General features: G+C 41.8%; 1 protein-coding gene across 1 annotated transcript; it reads left to right on the forward strand.

Annotated features, from left to right (window-relative positions):
• The first annotated feature begins 519 nt into the window (after positions 1-519).
• On the forward strand, positions 520-11,938 carry ifnlr1 (interferon lambda receptor 1). The gene is made up of 7 exons (XM_079502962.1): positions 520-601; positions 2,797-2,923; positions 5,085-5,263; positions 5,562-5,749; positions 8,182-8,323; positions 9,161-9,291; positions 10,057-11,938. Exons 1-7 carry the CDS (start codon positions 565-567, stop codon positions 11,059-11,061), a joined length of 1,809 nt encoding a protein of 602 aa, XP_079359088.1. The 5' UTR covers positions 520-564; the 3' UTR covers positions 11,062-11,938.
• Positions 11,939-16,553: the final 4,615 nt, after the last annotated feature.

Below are 16,553 nucleotides of genomic sequence, written 5' to 3' on the forward strand. Positions count from 1 at the left end.
TCACAGTGTCCTTTCACTTTCTTTCTCTTGCCATGAGGTACAATCTGGATCATTTTCTGAAAAGGGCATCAGGCCAAACCTGAAAGACTAGTACACCATACAGTCTGTGTCAGGACAACGTAAAGAGAGCCAGCACAGACCAGAGAGAGAGAGAGAGAGAGAGAGAGAGAGAGAGAGAGAGAGAGAGAGAGAGAGAGAGAGAGAGCTGCAGGACGAGGGGGTGGAACCTACTGTGAGTGAGAAACAGGAACAATGTGATAAGACGCTCCAAAGTTCACTTGCACACACCTGGGGAAGAACACACCTTTCACAGGCAAGACACACACAGGTGGTTGTACAGCTATAGAGGCTTTATAATGTAGCAACAATTTTGTCCTAATTGATACTTTTCGCTGTTTGACTGCTGGTTTATTTGGGAATATTTTGGACCGTGTTTTTCTATGGAATTCATCACATGGTCATTTTACCAACACCTCAAAACAATGAGGCAGTAACGTGAGAGTGGGTGTTTGATCTGCCCTCATACCTCTCTCTCGCTGTCCGCCCATACATAATAGGGTAAAGATGTTGCCTATTATGGTTCTCATTCTTCTCCTGCACGGTAAGTTAAAAAGACAGACACAGTTGATTTTTGTCTTTTTTTTGTCTTTTCGGGTGAATTTGTGAATTAAATGGTAAACATCTCCCTAGAGTCCCTGTTAGAGAACCCTGTAAATGATAGGGACTCGTGGTGGCAAGCAATTTCATAAGGTCACTATTATTGATTATATGATTATATAGATAGCATTGCACAGCTTATATATTTTTTGGATGTCTGCACAGCTCACATATTTTGGATGTCTTATATAATTGCGTTATGCTCTGGGTAAGTGGATCAGAATACTGAGTGAACATGGTATGGCACTGCTAAAATGTATTACAGTGCTCCAGTTGCAGTATCCATGAAAAGTTCATTGTCCGCATACAGAGGCCTTCAACATTCTGTTGCCTGTTCAAGCCGAGAGCTGTCATCTGCTCCCTTTTTTATTTTTATTTTCAAAATTGGAGAAGAAAGAACCGTTTAGATTATTTTTACACCAGCAGATCCATAAAATGAGATAAAATGTAAGCTTTCTGTGTGGTACCTTACCTGTGCATGGCTCTGTGGCTGTGTGATGAAAATTAAAATGATAGTGGGCCCTGCAGTGGACGGTGGAGACAGTTGCTGTGAAACATTTAGAAAATGTGCTGTGATTATGTAAAGCAGAGCTACTCAACATCGAGGACCAGGGCCGCATGCAGCTATGTAGTCAAAGCAACTATAATGAAATATATAGTTATTCACCTTTCATGAATGGGGACAAATCATTTACATTAGGCTACTAACCTCAAGAGGGTGATCGTGCAAGTTGTACTTAATTGTCATGGAAATGTGATCAAAGAAGCAGTCACAGCCAAATCTACTGTAAACATTTTCATTTTTTTGCAACAGCAATCTTTTCACATTCTGTGCTGTTCATATTTTGTGAATAATGCCTACTCATTTTGTAACCTTCCTTAATTGTAGTTGTGTAAACTGTACAAAATTGCATAAACATCCCCAACAACAGGCAGAAACGTTTTGGCTAAGGCCCTTAGACACAGTTCTGGGTGACCCATGAGCAATGTTAAGTAGCGTAGGTCTACCCCTGATGTAAAGTAAACACAAACATCATAGATTAGACGATTGATTTAACCATTGTTTAGTAAAAGTTGACGTTAATAGTATGATTTAGTAGCAGCCGAGGGTGAATGAGTGACCGCCGCGTCCTCCACCTCCAGAATGTAAACATTGACATGTGCATATGTGTGCACCCACGGGCAAAGGAATACAAAGAAAATGCCCCAAACGTTCTGGGTACTTATGAAGCACTGTTGCAGGACGCCCAACAGCAACGTTTCACCATGGCGTTATTATAGTATGAATGTTGGTGATAGGAATGCTTCTATTCCTCTTCGGAAAAATGCCGACATAACACGGTCCTCAATGGATTCCATTGAATGGAGGATCGCTGATAGCAGGGGTTGTTTGTCCTGCTTAACAACGGTATCGAGGCAGGGACGGATTAACCCCTACAAGGGCCCCTGGGCCGGTAATATTTGCAGGGCCCCCATAGCGCGCGTGACAGTTTTGTGTTTTTCCGTGTTTTTATCATCTTTTTAACCTAAGTTTAACAAAATTAACAGCCAATCAGGGCGTCAAACCTAGTACCTCACGGTCCAATTTCCCCGAAGGGCCCCCGGGCCACGGCCCCACTGGCCCAATGGGTAATTTGTCCCTGTATCGAGGCAGGTGCGCGAGCGGGCGGGGCTTACCGCAAAGTCTATTACGTAAATACCAAGCCGATTTTAATTAGTTTTTTTATGTGTTCATATATATTTGACTGCACGTATTGTATGAAGGTGCGAAGGTGGAACTAAAAATGTTTGGATATGACTACAGTGTAAGAGCCATTTGAGCCACCATATTGTTTTCCATGATTCAGTCAATTTGTCAATCTACGTTGCCATGGTTACAGGGAGGGAGGTGTTGCCAGTGGCAGAGGTAAAGCAGTTGACTGTGTTCATGAGGGCATGGATACAACGTATGATGTCGCAATATCAGTTTGAGGTTGTGAAACATAATGGCTATAGCCTAGCTGACTGATGCATCAGCTATGCTTACAAAATAGCGAACAGATTGAGTGACAACTGCAAAATGAGCAAAGAGGTCCAGAAATGAAAACTGAATGTGACTCTGCTTCATAATAACTTTGTGACTCCTTTCCTGATCTATAGGCTGTCTCGCTGCCAGTGATGAGATCCCAACATTCATTTCTAAGAACTTCAACAATGTGCTCCACTGGAAGCGTGACCAGCGCAATATCTCCGGAGAGCAGGTTCTGTACAGTGTCGAGTACTGGAGGTGAGGCTCATGGAGCACAGGTGGCTGGCTGCTTATCACAGCTCGTAGCGCGCCACTCGGTGGCGCGCTATGAGCTTGTAGATCTGCTATTTTTCAATAGCTAAATTATAACAATGTTTAAAACACCAAAAGGGGTTCACGCCCAAAATGGGTTAACTGTCCTTTTGCGCAGATCACGCAAACCTCAGCAAAAAGAAAAGGACAATATCGATGGCCTCCAACTGTATATATACAGTATACTTTCATTAACTCCATCTCGAAGATGCACACAGAGAGGCTGCTAAACACACTATGATGGTATATCCATTTGACCTCCATGCCTCTCTCACTCTATTCATAGTTTCAGATACAGCTCAGTGGTGCGATCAATTTATCGCTGCCGGCAATGTCAGAGCTGTGTGCTGTGACTTGACTTCAGCTTCACTTCCCGTGGCTCAGATATAATGCTACTGTTCCTGGTCATTAGTATGGGCCTCAGTCAGTTTCTCCTCGCAGGATGACGCTCTAAAACTTTCTGTCTATTTCACAGCCCCCCAAGGACCATTTTTCCTTTTCGCATACTCTTGCCCAGTTCCCACAAATGATCTTGACAAAGTGGAAATGTCAACTTTAATTACTAATGACACCATCTCCCAGACAAAATGTCTATTGCCTCCCAAATCCTATTGACTTTTCTTCCAGCCACTGTCACATGGAATTGCATGCAAAACTTGGAGGGATCAAATCAGCGCAGCAAAGATTGGCCCATCCATGCCCACTCAATAGCAGTTCCTCATTTGACATTTGGTTTCAGACAGTTCATCTAACCTGTGGTACAGTAGTATGTTGCAGCACGTAATAAGGATCCAAATGATAACATAAACGTTAGGAAATAATCACATATAATGAATATAACTAGAAAAAGTGCAGAATATAACTAGAAAAAGTGCCCCTAGGGGCACAGGTCTCCACCAGGAGGATAGGAGTGTTTGTTGTTGTTTGGACAAAATGTTTAGGAGTAATATAAACATGTTTGTTTTTTTTTGCAACAAAATAAATCTGTGTCATGGTGGCGCTATAGCTGTCAGATGTGAAAAATGCAGGGAAAATATTTTTCCTTGGCTTTTAGGGAGTGCACATACAAAGTTGTACACAGATCGGTTATACCTACTGTAGGTAAAAACATGATTTGGCCTGTTATAGCGTCACCATGAGGCTGATTTGAAAAAAGTGACATTTCTTCCTCTGCACTCTTTCTCTGCATTTCTTCCTTCCTGGGAATGTGCGTGTATAATTTCATGGAAATTGCACATGTGCATATGCGTTATGTATGGATAAAATGTGTACGAGTAATGTAATGAAATCTGCCTCATGGTGGCGCTATAACAGCCGTTCTGAAGAATGTGGGGCAGAGGTTAGTCGTTGGCATCCAGGGAGTGTGTGTGCAAAATTTGGCATGGGCCGAGCCAACGGTGCCGGAGATATGGTGCCTGACACTCGGATGGATGGAGTGCAAAACATACTATCTCTCCAAAAATATCCGATGTCTCCCTGCTTGGCACTCTCTTGCCTATGCCTGGTGGGTCGACCTAATTATCAGAACATGGAGGGATGTTAGTATTAGGGCTTGTTTGTTTGTGTGTGCCTCGACGGAGCGGGGCTGTAGAGCAGGGGTTCTCAACCTGGAGGTCGCGACCCCTCGGGGGGGGGGGGGGGGGGGGGGGGGGGGGTCCCGAAATTTGTTTGGGGGTGTCCACAAATTATTAAAAAATAAATAAAAAATAAATAAATTGCAACTGAATGTCTGGAAAATGGAAATTTAGAGTTTACATAGTGCATGCATAAACTTTCCTTAATAATTATATCTGGTTTCAGTATTTATTTATGATGTATTTTCTCTATTATTAAGGATATTGTAGTGGTATATTTGTATTGGTGGTGGTGGTGGTGGGGGGGGGGGGTCAAATGTCACATGGCTCGTACATGGCTCGTACATGACTCGATCGTGACCGTTCTCCACAGAATATTTTATTATTGGTGTCAAATTCACGCTAGTAACAATTTCATCAGACTAGGTGTAATTGTTATTTTTATTGGACATATAAATGGAATCTGTAAACCTAAGATGATGTGCATAGTGACTTTAATTAATTTAACAACGTGTTTGTTCTACTCATTTCAGGCATGGGGATGAGGATCAGCAAAATAAAAAATCTAAACTGGAGTGTCAAAGAATTACTGCTCTGTCCTGCGACCTGACTGCAGAGACCCCACCGATTCCCGGTGTTCACTACTTTGCCCGAGTCAACGCCAATGGGGTTTATCATGGTCGAACAGACAGATTTATACCAATAGCACACAGTAAGCCAACTTTAGTTACATTAACTTTGCCAGAATTTGGAATCTTATTTCATAGGCTGCAATGGTGACCAAAATGTAAGCTTAAACTGGTGGTTTGGGTTTCTTTGTCTTTAAATGTCTTTTAATGCATTATGCATAACACTTTGAATTGCGTTTTGCCTGTTTTCTGCAAAACAGTTCATCACTCTTAACAGTTATCTCTCTCCACCACTACTGCCAGACCCCCACCCCGTCCTTTATTTTTCATTTTTATGTTTTGCTGTCCTTCTCTGACCTTACTTTCCCTCCCATTTCATAGCTGTTCTTGGGCCACCCATCGTGTCGGTAACATCTACAATGTCCTCACTGCATGTGAACGTTACCTTGCCCTCGGGACCAAACGGGATACCCCTTGCAGACATTTTTAACAATATCAAGCAGCCATCTTCCATTGAGCATGGAACATATTATAAACTCTATATTACCGACCCAAAGTGGGCTGCACAGGTGACTCTCATTAACACATAAACACACATGCAGGCACACTCACAAATATATATTTTTCCACAATTGGTCAGCTTTACAACTATAGTTTGTAAGCAGTGTTATTTCTTTATTTTATGCATTCTTCCGGCACGGTGGCTCAGTCAGTAGTGCTGTCGCCTCACAGCTAGAAGGTCCTGGGTTCGATTCCCGCTGGGGACGCTGTGGGCGCTGGGGCGTGTTCTCTCCTCCGCGTCATCAGTGCCCATACCCGAGGTGGGGTTGGCGAAAGGGCCTTTCTGTGTGGAGTTTGCATGTTCTCCCCGTGTCCCCTAGGGTAGGTACCCTCACAAAAACATGCAGTAATCCTGGTCTCTAAAACTACCTCCCCCTGGCCAGCCGGGGCGCCTGATGGAGGGGAAAGGAACTGGTTGGAATAACGTGTATCTTCCGCGCGCTACGTCCGGCCGGGGAAACTCCCCCCCTGTCAGGTGAAAAGAAGCAGCTTGGACTCCTCATGCATAGAAGGAAGCATGAGGTCAGTCCGCTGCCCCCCAGGTTGGCAGAGGAAGTGTAGCGCCCAGGATTACATTAGATGATTGACACTGGGTGAAAAAATGGGTTGCAAAATCGTGGGACAAAAAATATAAAAGAAAAAAAAAAGAAAAAAAAGAAATGCATTCTGCTGTTCTTATTTTTTTGTTATTTAATTAAATCTTTTTCACAGCAGCCATAAAGCAGTGATAGGTTAAAGGGATAGTTCAGACTTTTTGAATTTAAGCTGTATGAAATACTTGGTTGCAACTGTATATTAATTGATTGCCCGAGTCCCGTGGTGGGAGTTCTGCTCTGGTTTTGGTGAAATATTAAGTAGTTCCGGTCATTTTGTGGGGGGCACAGGGGGCCACGCATTAAAAGTAAATTAATCCACAAAACTAACGTAATTTGTATTGTTGACCTATTTCTAAAATATTAGTGCAACTTTCGTTCATTTTTTACCTACGCCTAAAAAATAGTTCCATGTGATAGAGGGGTCAAAGTTGAACGAAAGTTGCGCTAATATTTTAGAAATAGATCAACAACACAAATGACATTAGTTTTATGAATTAATTTACTTTTACTGCGTGGCCCCAGTGCCCCCCACAAAATGACCGGAACTACTTAATATTGACCAAAACCAGAGCAGAACTCCCACCACGGGACTCGGTCAATCAATTAAGACAGTTGAAACCACTATGAACGAAAATCGCTTGGATGCACCTGGGGCGTATACTCAACTCAGTGATGTATCCCATGGTCATCGGGGTTTCGGGTCTCGCGAACATCATACCCCTCACTCGGGTGACCCAGCCCGGGGTGATCAAGTCCCGACTTACGTTACGTCCCAGTAGCTACCCTCGATCAGACCCACTAGTGAAAGACCAGGGCCACACAATCCGTTGGATCCACTCCGGAACTACTCTGCCGGGACTGGGAGGTACAATTCTGGCATGTGGAGGGACTAGTCTGTGTGTTGACTCCTGTCCGGGCCCCTCCTACGTCTCACCAGGTCCACCCATACTGCTCCCGGGGTGCCGTCTACATTCCGGCTGTCACCCGTCTCTCCGGTGGTCACCAAACTATGCCTGGTTGTCACATAGTCTATTCCTATGACTATGAGTCACTATAAATATATATAAATAAAACATAAATACCTCAGAACGAAAATACATTGCTTGGATGCACCTGGGACGTATCCTCAGTGATGTATCCCAAGGTCATCGGGGTTTAGGGTCTCGCGAACATCATACCCCTCACTCGGGTGACCCAACCGGGGTGATCAAGTCCCGACTTACCTCCCAGTAGCTACCCTCGATCAGACCCACTAGGGAAAGACCATATTATATGGCAAGTATTTCATACAGCTTAAGTTAAAAAAAATTGGAACTATCCCTTTAACAGCTATTAAATCTCCGACACCGTTGGCCCAAACGACGTGAAATTGTGCACACTTCTTTGGAATCATATTCGTCAAAGCATACTCACTGCTTGCAAGCTCACTGCTTGCCAGAAATGGAAATTCATAAAACATGTTTTAAAGATATTTTAAAATATATTTTCGGCTTTCAGGAGGTGTAGACTCTAGACTCTATAGCATTCGGAGATTGTGGAATAGTAGTCTGACTATGCAAGACTAATTGTGTAGTCATGTATTGCGTAGCCAGGCAACAAAGATCTACATTGTGCATGTCGGATCACTAGAAAGGCTCTGCTACAGGAAATTAAACATAGCCTTAATTAGTATCATATTGGCAACACCTGTGAAGGAAGTAATATTACATAATTATGTCAACATGGCTGCTGTGAACAAAACTAAATTCTGTTTTTATTATTATTAATATTATTATTAGAAATTTCCATTGTTTTTGTACCTCCTTTTTTGGATGCACCATATTTTTGTCCCACTGTCTCGCCAGGACAATGAAAGCACAAGTGGCCAATTTGTTATCAACTTGAAGAACAAAAACACAAAATACTGTGGCTACGTGGTCTACGGGCCAAATTTCCAGATGGGTCGACCTCCAAGTGAGCAAGCATTCTTCTGTGGCACGCTGAAAGGTGATGGCAAGGCTCTCACACTTTTGATTTTGTAGGAGAAGACTTTTCTCCATATTGCAAATTGAAAATCATGTTTTTTTGCTCCCGATCCGATATTTTATAAAACACGTTTATGCCATATCACAATAGTACAATATCCCAAATCAGTATCACAGACAATACCATGATATCGATATAATATTGATACTAGGGATGTCCCGATCACGTTTTTTGCCGATCCCGATCTGATTCTGATAATTTGGAAATTACGTGATGGGCCCCTATTTCCGATCACCCGATCCGATCGGGACAACCCTAAAAATCATGATTGGCATTCGATGATTGAATGAATGTTGATTAAAATAAATTATAATCCAAAATGTTGCAAGTTGATGTGGATCTGGTTCCATGGATCCAGCCTGGATCTTCTTACTAATTCAAATAGTAAAATCAAGATGAAGATGACATTAATGCCTTGTCAGGATTGTAATGTCCGCTTCATTGAATTGAATTGATGCAATGCAGTGAAATGTAACTCAATGTGAAGACTATTTTGGCCAATTTAACTACACAACCCAAACCTCTGCCAAAGTTTAATCTTAATTTAGAGGCTGTCATAATTAATTAATAATTAATAAAGAAATATCAAGGTCACTTCCTAATAGTGATTTCCCTGATAACAACAGATAACACTTTCTGTGGGTATATTGGTGCATTCAGGAAATACTTCCCAAGAACACACCAGCCCTTCTTTGTCATTAGGGGATGTTTTCTACTTCCAAACTTGTCTTGTTCAGTCGGATTATGTTGTTGTTGTTTTATATAGGTGCATGACACAAATACCCTTCTCCATGCTAGGTGACCCCTGGGTGGTTTATCGTTGGATTGTGATTGCTGCTGTTCTCCTGATGGTGCTCATCATAATATCAGTTGTATTTACTATTCACTACGTGAATGGTGGGAAGAAACAGAGCATGCCCAAAGTCTTGGTAAGACACCTCTGCTGGGATTTCCCATGAGTGTGCATGAATCACTACAAGGAAATGTTTATTTACTAGAAACCAAGCCCTCGTGGCACATTGTACGTGTCTCGGTGTCCTTTTGCACCCGAAACAAAACTGATGTAATTCTATCATCGTGCATTGTGCAATATCTCCTGTGCAATCTACATTTGGTGTTGTTGGTTCTGTCTAGACCTGTGTGTGTAGCTTTGTTTAAAACATTATGGACATTATTGACCTTTCTATCATGTTAATTCATTTAATTTGTCTTTCATTATGGATCTGTTCCTCTACACGCAGACTTTACTTTCCTTAGGGACCAGCTATGTGGATTTTTCTTGTGAACTTTTTCCTTTTTCTTATGTATCTTCTGTCTAATCTCTCATTTACATACCTGCCACTAATGTGTAGACTGTATATATGTGTAGACCAGGGGTGTCAATCACGCACACACACACACACACACACACACACACACACACACACACACACACACACACACACACACACACACACACACACACACACACACACACACACACACACACACACACACACACAGGTTGATCGGTCGGATGGTTCTCTTTCACATATTATTCATATTATATTCATATTATTATTATTATTATTATTATTATTATTATCATATTAATTATATTATATTATTATTAGTTCTGTACTGTAGTCTGTATGTGACCAAAATTGCCTCTAATGAAATTCATATTTCTAATTTTCTTTTTATCTTGCACACAGGTAACCATATTAAGAATCCAAGATAATGTTGTGCAGTCTCCAGATGTGAATCTCTTCATTTGCAAACCCACAGTTTGCCCTCAAATTTGCAAACCAGAAGTTTGCCCTCAAATTTGCAAACCAGAAGTTTGCCCTCAAAGTGACAGCCAAACCATTTACGCCACAATCCAGACGACGGTACAGGTCCCCTCAGAGAGTTCTGGGGGATACTCCCCTCAGGACTTCCCCTGCCCAGCAATGTCCTGGGACAGTAGCTCCTCCCTGGGCTCCTCTCGTGCACCAACCGTATCCCAAGACACCAGCAACCAGTCCTCTGAGATCTACAGTGCTGTGGGTGTTCATGCATCTGATGAAGAGGCTCAGGAGTTTCAGCAGCCCACTCCTGAATACACAAAAGACATGATCCTATGTCCGTCTCTTCTCGGGAAGCCACACTGGAGTTTAGTTGAACCAAGAAAAATGGTGACCTCACATGAGGCATCACCTTTCCGTGATTTGGACTCTCAAGACAGCATTTCTGAAGGGACCCTGCTTTTGCCCACATGTCGAGATAGCAATGGACAACTGTCTTTCCCCAAGTTCAATAGGGGTTCAAGGAGTGCCGTAATTCCACTTATCTCAAAGTGGCAACCACTTTTATCAGACTTGATAGACACAGGGGAAGGCTGTCCTGTAACATTATTATCCCTGAACAGCGTAGATGAATCTGAGTTGTCAGACTCAGACTATGACCAGAGCATCTCCCCATCTCTGGTTCCCTACAACTCCCATGACTCTCCATATAAACTTTCACTTCCTGCTTCTTCCACAGAGGATCAGACCTCACAAATGGGGCATGTCACGTTTGAATCGGGTTACAAACTAAACTGGATGCCAGCCTCCCCTCATGGAATAACAGCAGGGGACAATAGTGAACATGACAGGACTGATCCTAGTGGAGATGGAGACGAGGATGAGGGAGATCAATTGTTTCTGGGTGGTTGGGTGATACAAATTCAAGGATAATTCAGCTTTCTATACCGAAAGGTTTAGAAATGTATTTTCTTCATTTGGATCCTCAAAGTAAAACAGACTAGGTTTCAGCCCTGTGGACTTTTATAAAGAGCCAGGCGGGAAATCGATGACAATATGGAAAGGAGCTTTAGACACTGAAGAACTAACTGGGTCAAAGCAAAGTCTCTGCTGTCCGTTGGTAGCTGATGATCAAGCAAGGAGCTCTGAGCCTCTGCTATGAATAATTATTATATGCACTAAAACTGAACTGCTATGTTACCTTTAAATAATTTTCTCAAGTTTTTGGCGACCCAAAAGTGGTTTGCAAGATGCTCTAAAAGTGCCATGGATAACTTTAGTAGTGAATAATTTGTATCTTTTAATGAATGTAAAATCCAGGACGTCACAATGTGAAACAATTTTAAGAACCACTGCTTTACAGTAGGCCTACACTACCAAATATGAATTGAATACCCTTTATAAACTGGACAAATGAGTGGAGAAATAGCTTAGCTTAGCCTGATAAAAAAACATTATTATTATTATTTATTTTAAACAAATACGGCAAACGTATTATAATGTTGCCATGTCATTTCAAGATTTGTATCGAGAATAGTTTTAGAACGAGAATGCGTTTTTAATATTTGAAGTGATTATTTAAGAACAAAACTGGTATTTTAACATTTCATACTGTATGAACATACTTTATGAAATTATAGGCTAAATTACGCACAGTATCAGATGTCTTGCACAAAGTCTATTCGTGGTCCTTCATTGGATTACAGGGAGAGTGACAGTGTTGTTTGTTTTTCATGGTAGGTTGACAAAGTCACGATCATGTTCAGAATGAGAATTGAAAGGCAAGATGTCTCTGAAGCTAATGTTTTAACATTTTTAACTCATAAGTAGGGTTGTCCCTACCGATCACGTCATTTTAAAATGATTGGAATCGGATCGGGAGCCAAAAAACGTGAATCCCTAGTATCAATGTTATACAGTATATCCATATCAGACTGGATATTGTCTGTGATTTGGGATATTGTATGGCATAAATGTGTTCTATATAAATATCGGATCGGGAAAAATCAGTATCGGTAGATGCTCAAAATCAAATGATCGGAATCGGACCGGGAGCCAAAAAACGTGATCGGGACATCCCTACTCATAAGGCTTGTTTTTTCTGTCAGGAATTTTGTTCTTGTCCTTGTTTGCTGTTCTTTCAGTGGATGGAATTACGGCAGGTGAAATTATTGCTGTTTTTTCTTTATGAGGGTGGGAGAGCATACAAACCATGCCACAGTGACAAGAGCAGGGCACATTGTAGCATGAATGTAATCTTACACACATGGTTGTAAACCACTAAACATGTCCAAACTGTGGAAGCCATGTGATGCGAGTCACGTACAGTAACTCGTACATCATAATACTGCTATATAAATGTAACTGCATTTGAAGTAAGTATTTTCAATAAATTGTTTTAAACTGGATGATCTGCCTTGAGACTGATTTATAATTTATCGCACGGCTGCCTCACTCGTCGTTTAATGGCTTAAAAAAATGGCAAATTGTGAAAACAGCAAGGGGAAAAAAAATCTAAAAGGAAATAAATTAATAATACATTAATTTAAAAAAAAAAAACACCCCCAATCTTTAAAAGGACACTCCATCAAAAAGCAAAGCATATCTAAACATTTCACTGGAGGAGTAACAAAAACAGTGTCGTAATGCTTCAGCTTCAGATACAGACAGTTGATGCACTGGCTTCAGATACAGACAGTTGATGCACTGGCTTCAGATACAGACAGTTGATGCACTGGCTTCAGATACAGACAGTTGATGCACTGGCTTCAGCGTCACAAATATGCAAAAGAGAGTAGTTGCGCTTAAATTTGGAGGCCCTGGGGACAAATCTGTCAGGGCTCAAGGTGGTTTTGGACCCAAACAAAGGAACACAAAGAGCAACAGGGCTTTGCATGCAGGGACTATTACAGCTTATATATCCGATTGCCAAGAACAAGACAACACTTGAAGGTGAATGTACAAACTATGCAAATTTCCGTGCAAGTGCAAGATTGAGTTAAACGTATAGCGAAACATCAGGTAGACACGTAAGAACTGTGGGAGTTGGAGGCATGCCAAAAACAAGCACCTTCACTGAGCCAATTTCAGTAGAATCATCCACAATTCCACATTGCCTTTTTTCACTCAATCTGTTAAATTTTCATACAGCAGCTATGCAATCACTGCATGAAAGTTATTGGGCAGGGATCTGGGTCTATTAGGTGAAGTAACAGTATGGATTCACTGTAGACACCAGATGGAAGTTTATTCATTTTTTTACCAGATGATAAAACAGGAATTACTCAAATTCTTTCGAATGTGAACACAGACACTCGTTTGACACAAAACTGAACCAGCAGCTCTGAAAACAATATTATACAGCAAACAGCAAAAACAAGCTGCCGAATCCTAAACATTCAGAATCAGAATCATCTTTATTGTCACATCACAGTTTAACAACACAAAGTTAAAAAAGTGCAGGCCCGGATTAACAATGGAATTTAGTGGAGATTGGAGATAAACTCCAGGGCCCACACTTTACAGGGCCCTGTGCAAGACTATTTCAAATAAGTAGAGCTGTTGCTTCCGTCAAAACCGTATTCATAGGTTACCGATTTCATAGGCAGCTCCCGGCAAGATCCGCCGGGAGAATCTAGACGCAGCTGCGCGACATACTAATACTAATTAGAGCGACAGAGAGAGAGATAGAGAGATAGAGAGGCGTGTGTGTACGGGTATGTGTGTGCGTCAATTTAACAAAGGTGCAGACGATCAGAAATCAGCAGAGAGTGATCGACGTTTACGCTACTCTATGCCGAATTGAAGTGGACTCGGTCCCAGACTTTTTTTGTTCTCCCTGGAAATAAAAACGTCTGGGTTTCCGAGGCTACTTGGGCAGTGAATCAGCGTGCCTTCAGCGCTTCCCTACGGCACTTCCGCTTGACTTCCTGCCTTCAATGGAGACACGTCGTGCCAATGAACTGCAGTGGCCAATGAGGCATCTATATTTTTGAGGGGCGCTAGCCCCCCCTATATACAGGTGTAAAGTTTGTTCTTAGTTCAATGTTTGTTTTAAAAACGCCATTGACAATAAAGATAATGTTTGTTTTACATCATCACGTTGTAAGATGATAAGAGCGCCCCTCACGTTACACGGTTGTGTTTATTTTTAAATATCTATGCTTATAACTCTATGGGAGCAGTGGCGATAGTGCTGGTGGTGCGCTGAACGCACACTCGTTCATTCACTGGGCGCGCAAACGCAAAAAGTGTCGTTCTTCATTGTGTTACGTGCTGCACACGAATCCCATGCACGTGCGCGAACATGGGGCTTTTGATTTGGTGTATAGCTCCAAGGCCCTTGGAGGGGTTGATTCGGCACTGAGTGGGTGAAATTCGTTTTTGTGCATATAGTTTTTGCCAAGAAACAAAGAAAGGGAAGAAGAGAGGGGGATTAGGAGTCGAGATCAAAGCAAGAACATTTTAGATGCTTGTTCCACACACAGACAGCACACTTATAGCTAATTTACAAACGGCACAGCCGAAGGGTCTCTCTTTTCTTATTTACAGGCTGTACAGCCGTACAACCAAGGGGTCTCTTATACACAGTATCCGAGATAGTAGGCGATACACACAGCAGCTGTACACGCAGCAGCTGTGTACTTTGCAATATAAGCTCCATTCTCCAAATACCAGTCTCCATGGCAGAAGTGGAGCCTTTAGTGCCTTTTCATATTAGCCCTGAGGGCGAATATCCCGACTTCCAGACATTGATAACATACGCTCTAAACAGTATTCCTCTCTCACTTGTAACAACAACAAAAACCCAATAACAGTGCATGGTGGAAGAAAAATGTCAATACCACAATGTTACAAAATACGTTGTGATGCGATGCGTTGTGAGCTTGTAGATTATGGTACTTTAGTAATTGTACTTAGTTAATTAACACCAACACCAATAGTAGAGCTTTGATGTCCTGAATGATTTGAACCTCCCCGAGGACAGCACTATGCTGTCCGGCAGAAACCTTGCATCTCCATATTTCAACGTGATTTCTTTCGTAAATTACTTCATCATATAAGAGTGTTGCACAAGAATTGTGAAGGTAGCCGATCTTTGAGCTTGTAGATAGGTTTTTTTCATTATTTAACTTTTTACTATTTTACTATTTTTCTTTTAATCATAAAAAAGGAAGGGTCTTGGACATACAAGGTTTCCACCCGACAGCAAAGACATTAATCCGGCAGTACGTGGATAACCTGCTGATTGCCTCAAAGAGGGTTGTGAGAAAGACTCCATCATTTTGATGAAAGTACTGACCGAGCAGAAGCACAAGGAAACACTTCACAAACTCATTTTTTTGCCAAACACAAGTTGGACACATTCTGAGTGATTGCAGTGCCATGGAGAAGTAAAAGCTCTGACCTCCATGCCAAAACTTACAACACAGAGGGAACTTAAGGACATTCTTGGGGGTGGTGGGCTATTACTTTTGTTCATAACACATTTTCCCCAAAATTGAAATATATTCAGGGTTTGACATTTAGGCCCTAAATATCACGGGCCCACATGCAACGCATTAAGGTAACTTTCCCTTTCTTGTCTTTTACATATCTGTGTGCATGTTGCTCTGTCTTAGGGCATATGCCCCTGCTGTCCGAAAATGAATAAATAAACAAACAAATATATCAATAAAATATGAAAAATCAAACAGATCTGTGTTGAACACATGACTATAGAGATAGTGTATACGCATTTGCGTGGAAAAATGCAGGGTTTTTCCTTGGCCTCTAGGGAGTGCGCATACAAAGTTGTACTAGATCCGTGCAGTAATAGGTAAAAACAGGAATTGGCCTGTTATAGCACCACCATGAGGCTGATTTTAAAATGTTTAAGTGGCATTTTGTCCTCGGCCTAAATGGAAATGTGCGTGCATAATTGCACGGAAATTGCACGCTGTGTTAAAGGGACACTTCACCCCTTTTGCAACCAGATCTTATTTTAATGATGTTTGGGAGACAAGAAACACTTTCCTGGGGTTTTTATGTGGGCAATGTGTTTTTAGATATTTTAGTAGGCCTATTTCAAAGTGTCCATGACACTGTGTCATGGACACTGGGCTCACTTACTTCCTGGACTGAGGATGTTGCCTCAGTAAGACAGCCCTCGCCCTATTCACAAGGGGGAGCAGTGCACCAAAGCATTATTGGAATTGCAGTCCAGGAAGGAAGTGAGCCCAGTGTCCATGACATCATGGACACTTTGAAATACTAAAACACATAAAACCCCCAGGAACGTGTTTCTTGTCTCCCAAACATCATTAAAATAAGATCTGGTTGCAAAAGGTGTGAAGTGTCCCTTTAAGATTTGAGGTATTTTGTTCAAAACAGACCAATCCTGCAAACTTTGGAAGCCGATGGGGATGGAAAAATGGGGAAGCAGA

The sequence above is a fragment of the Electrona antarctica genome, assembly GCF_951216825.1.
Source record: "Electrona antarctica genome assembly, chromosome: 6".
Lineage (NCBI taxonomy): Eukaryota > Metazoa > Chordata > Actinopteri > Myctophiformes > Myctophidae > Electrona > Electrona antarctica.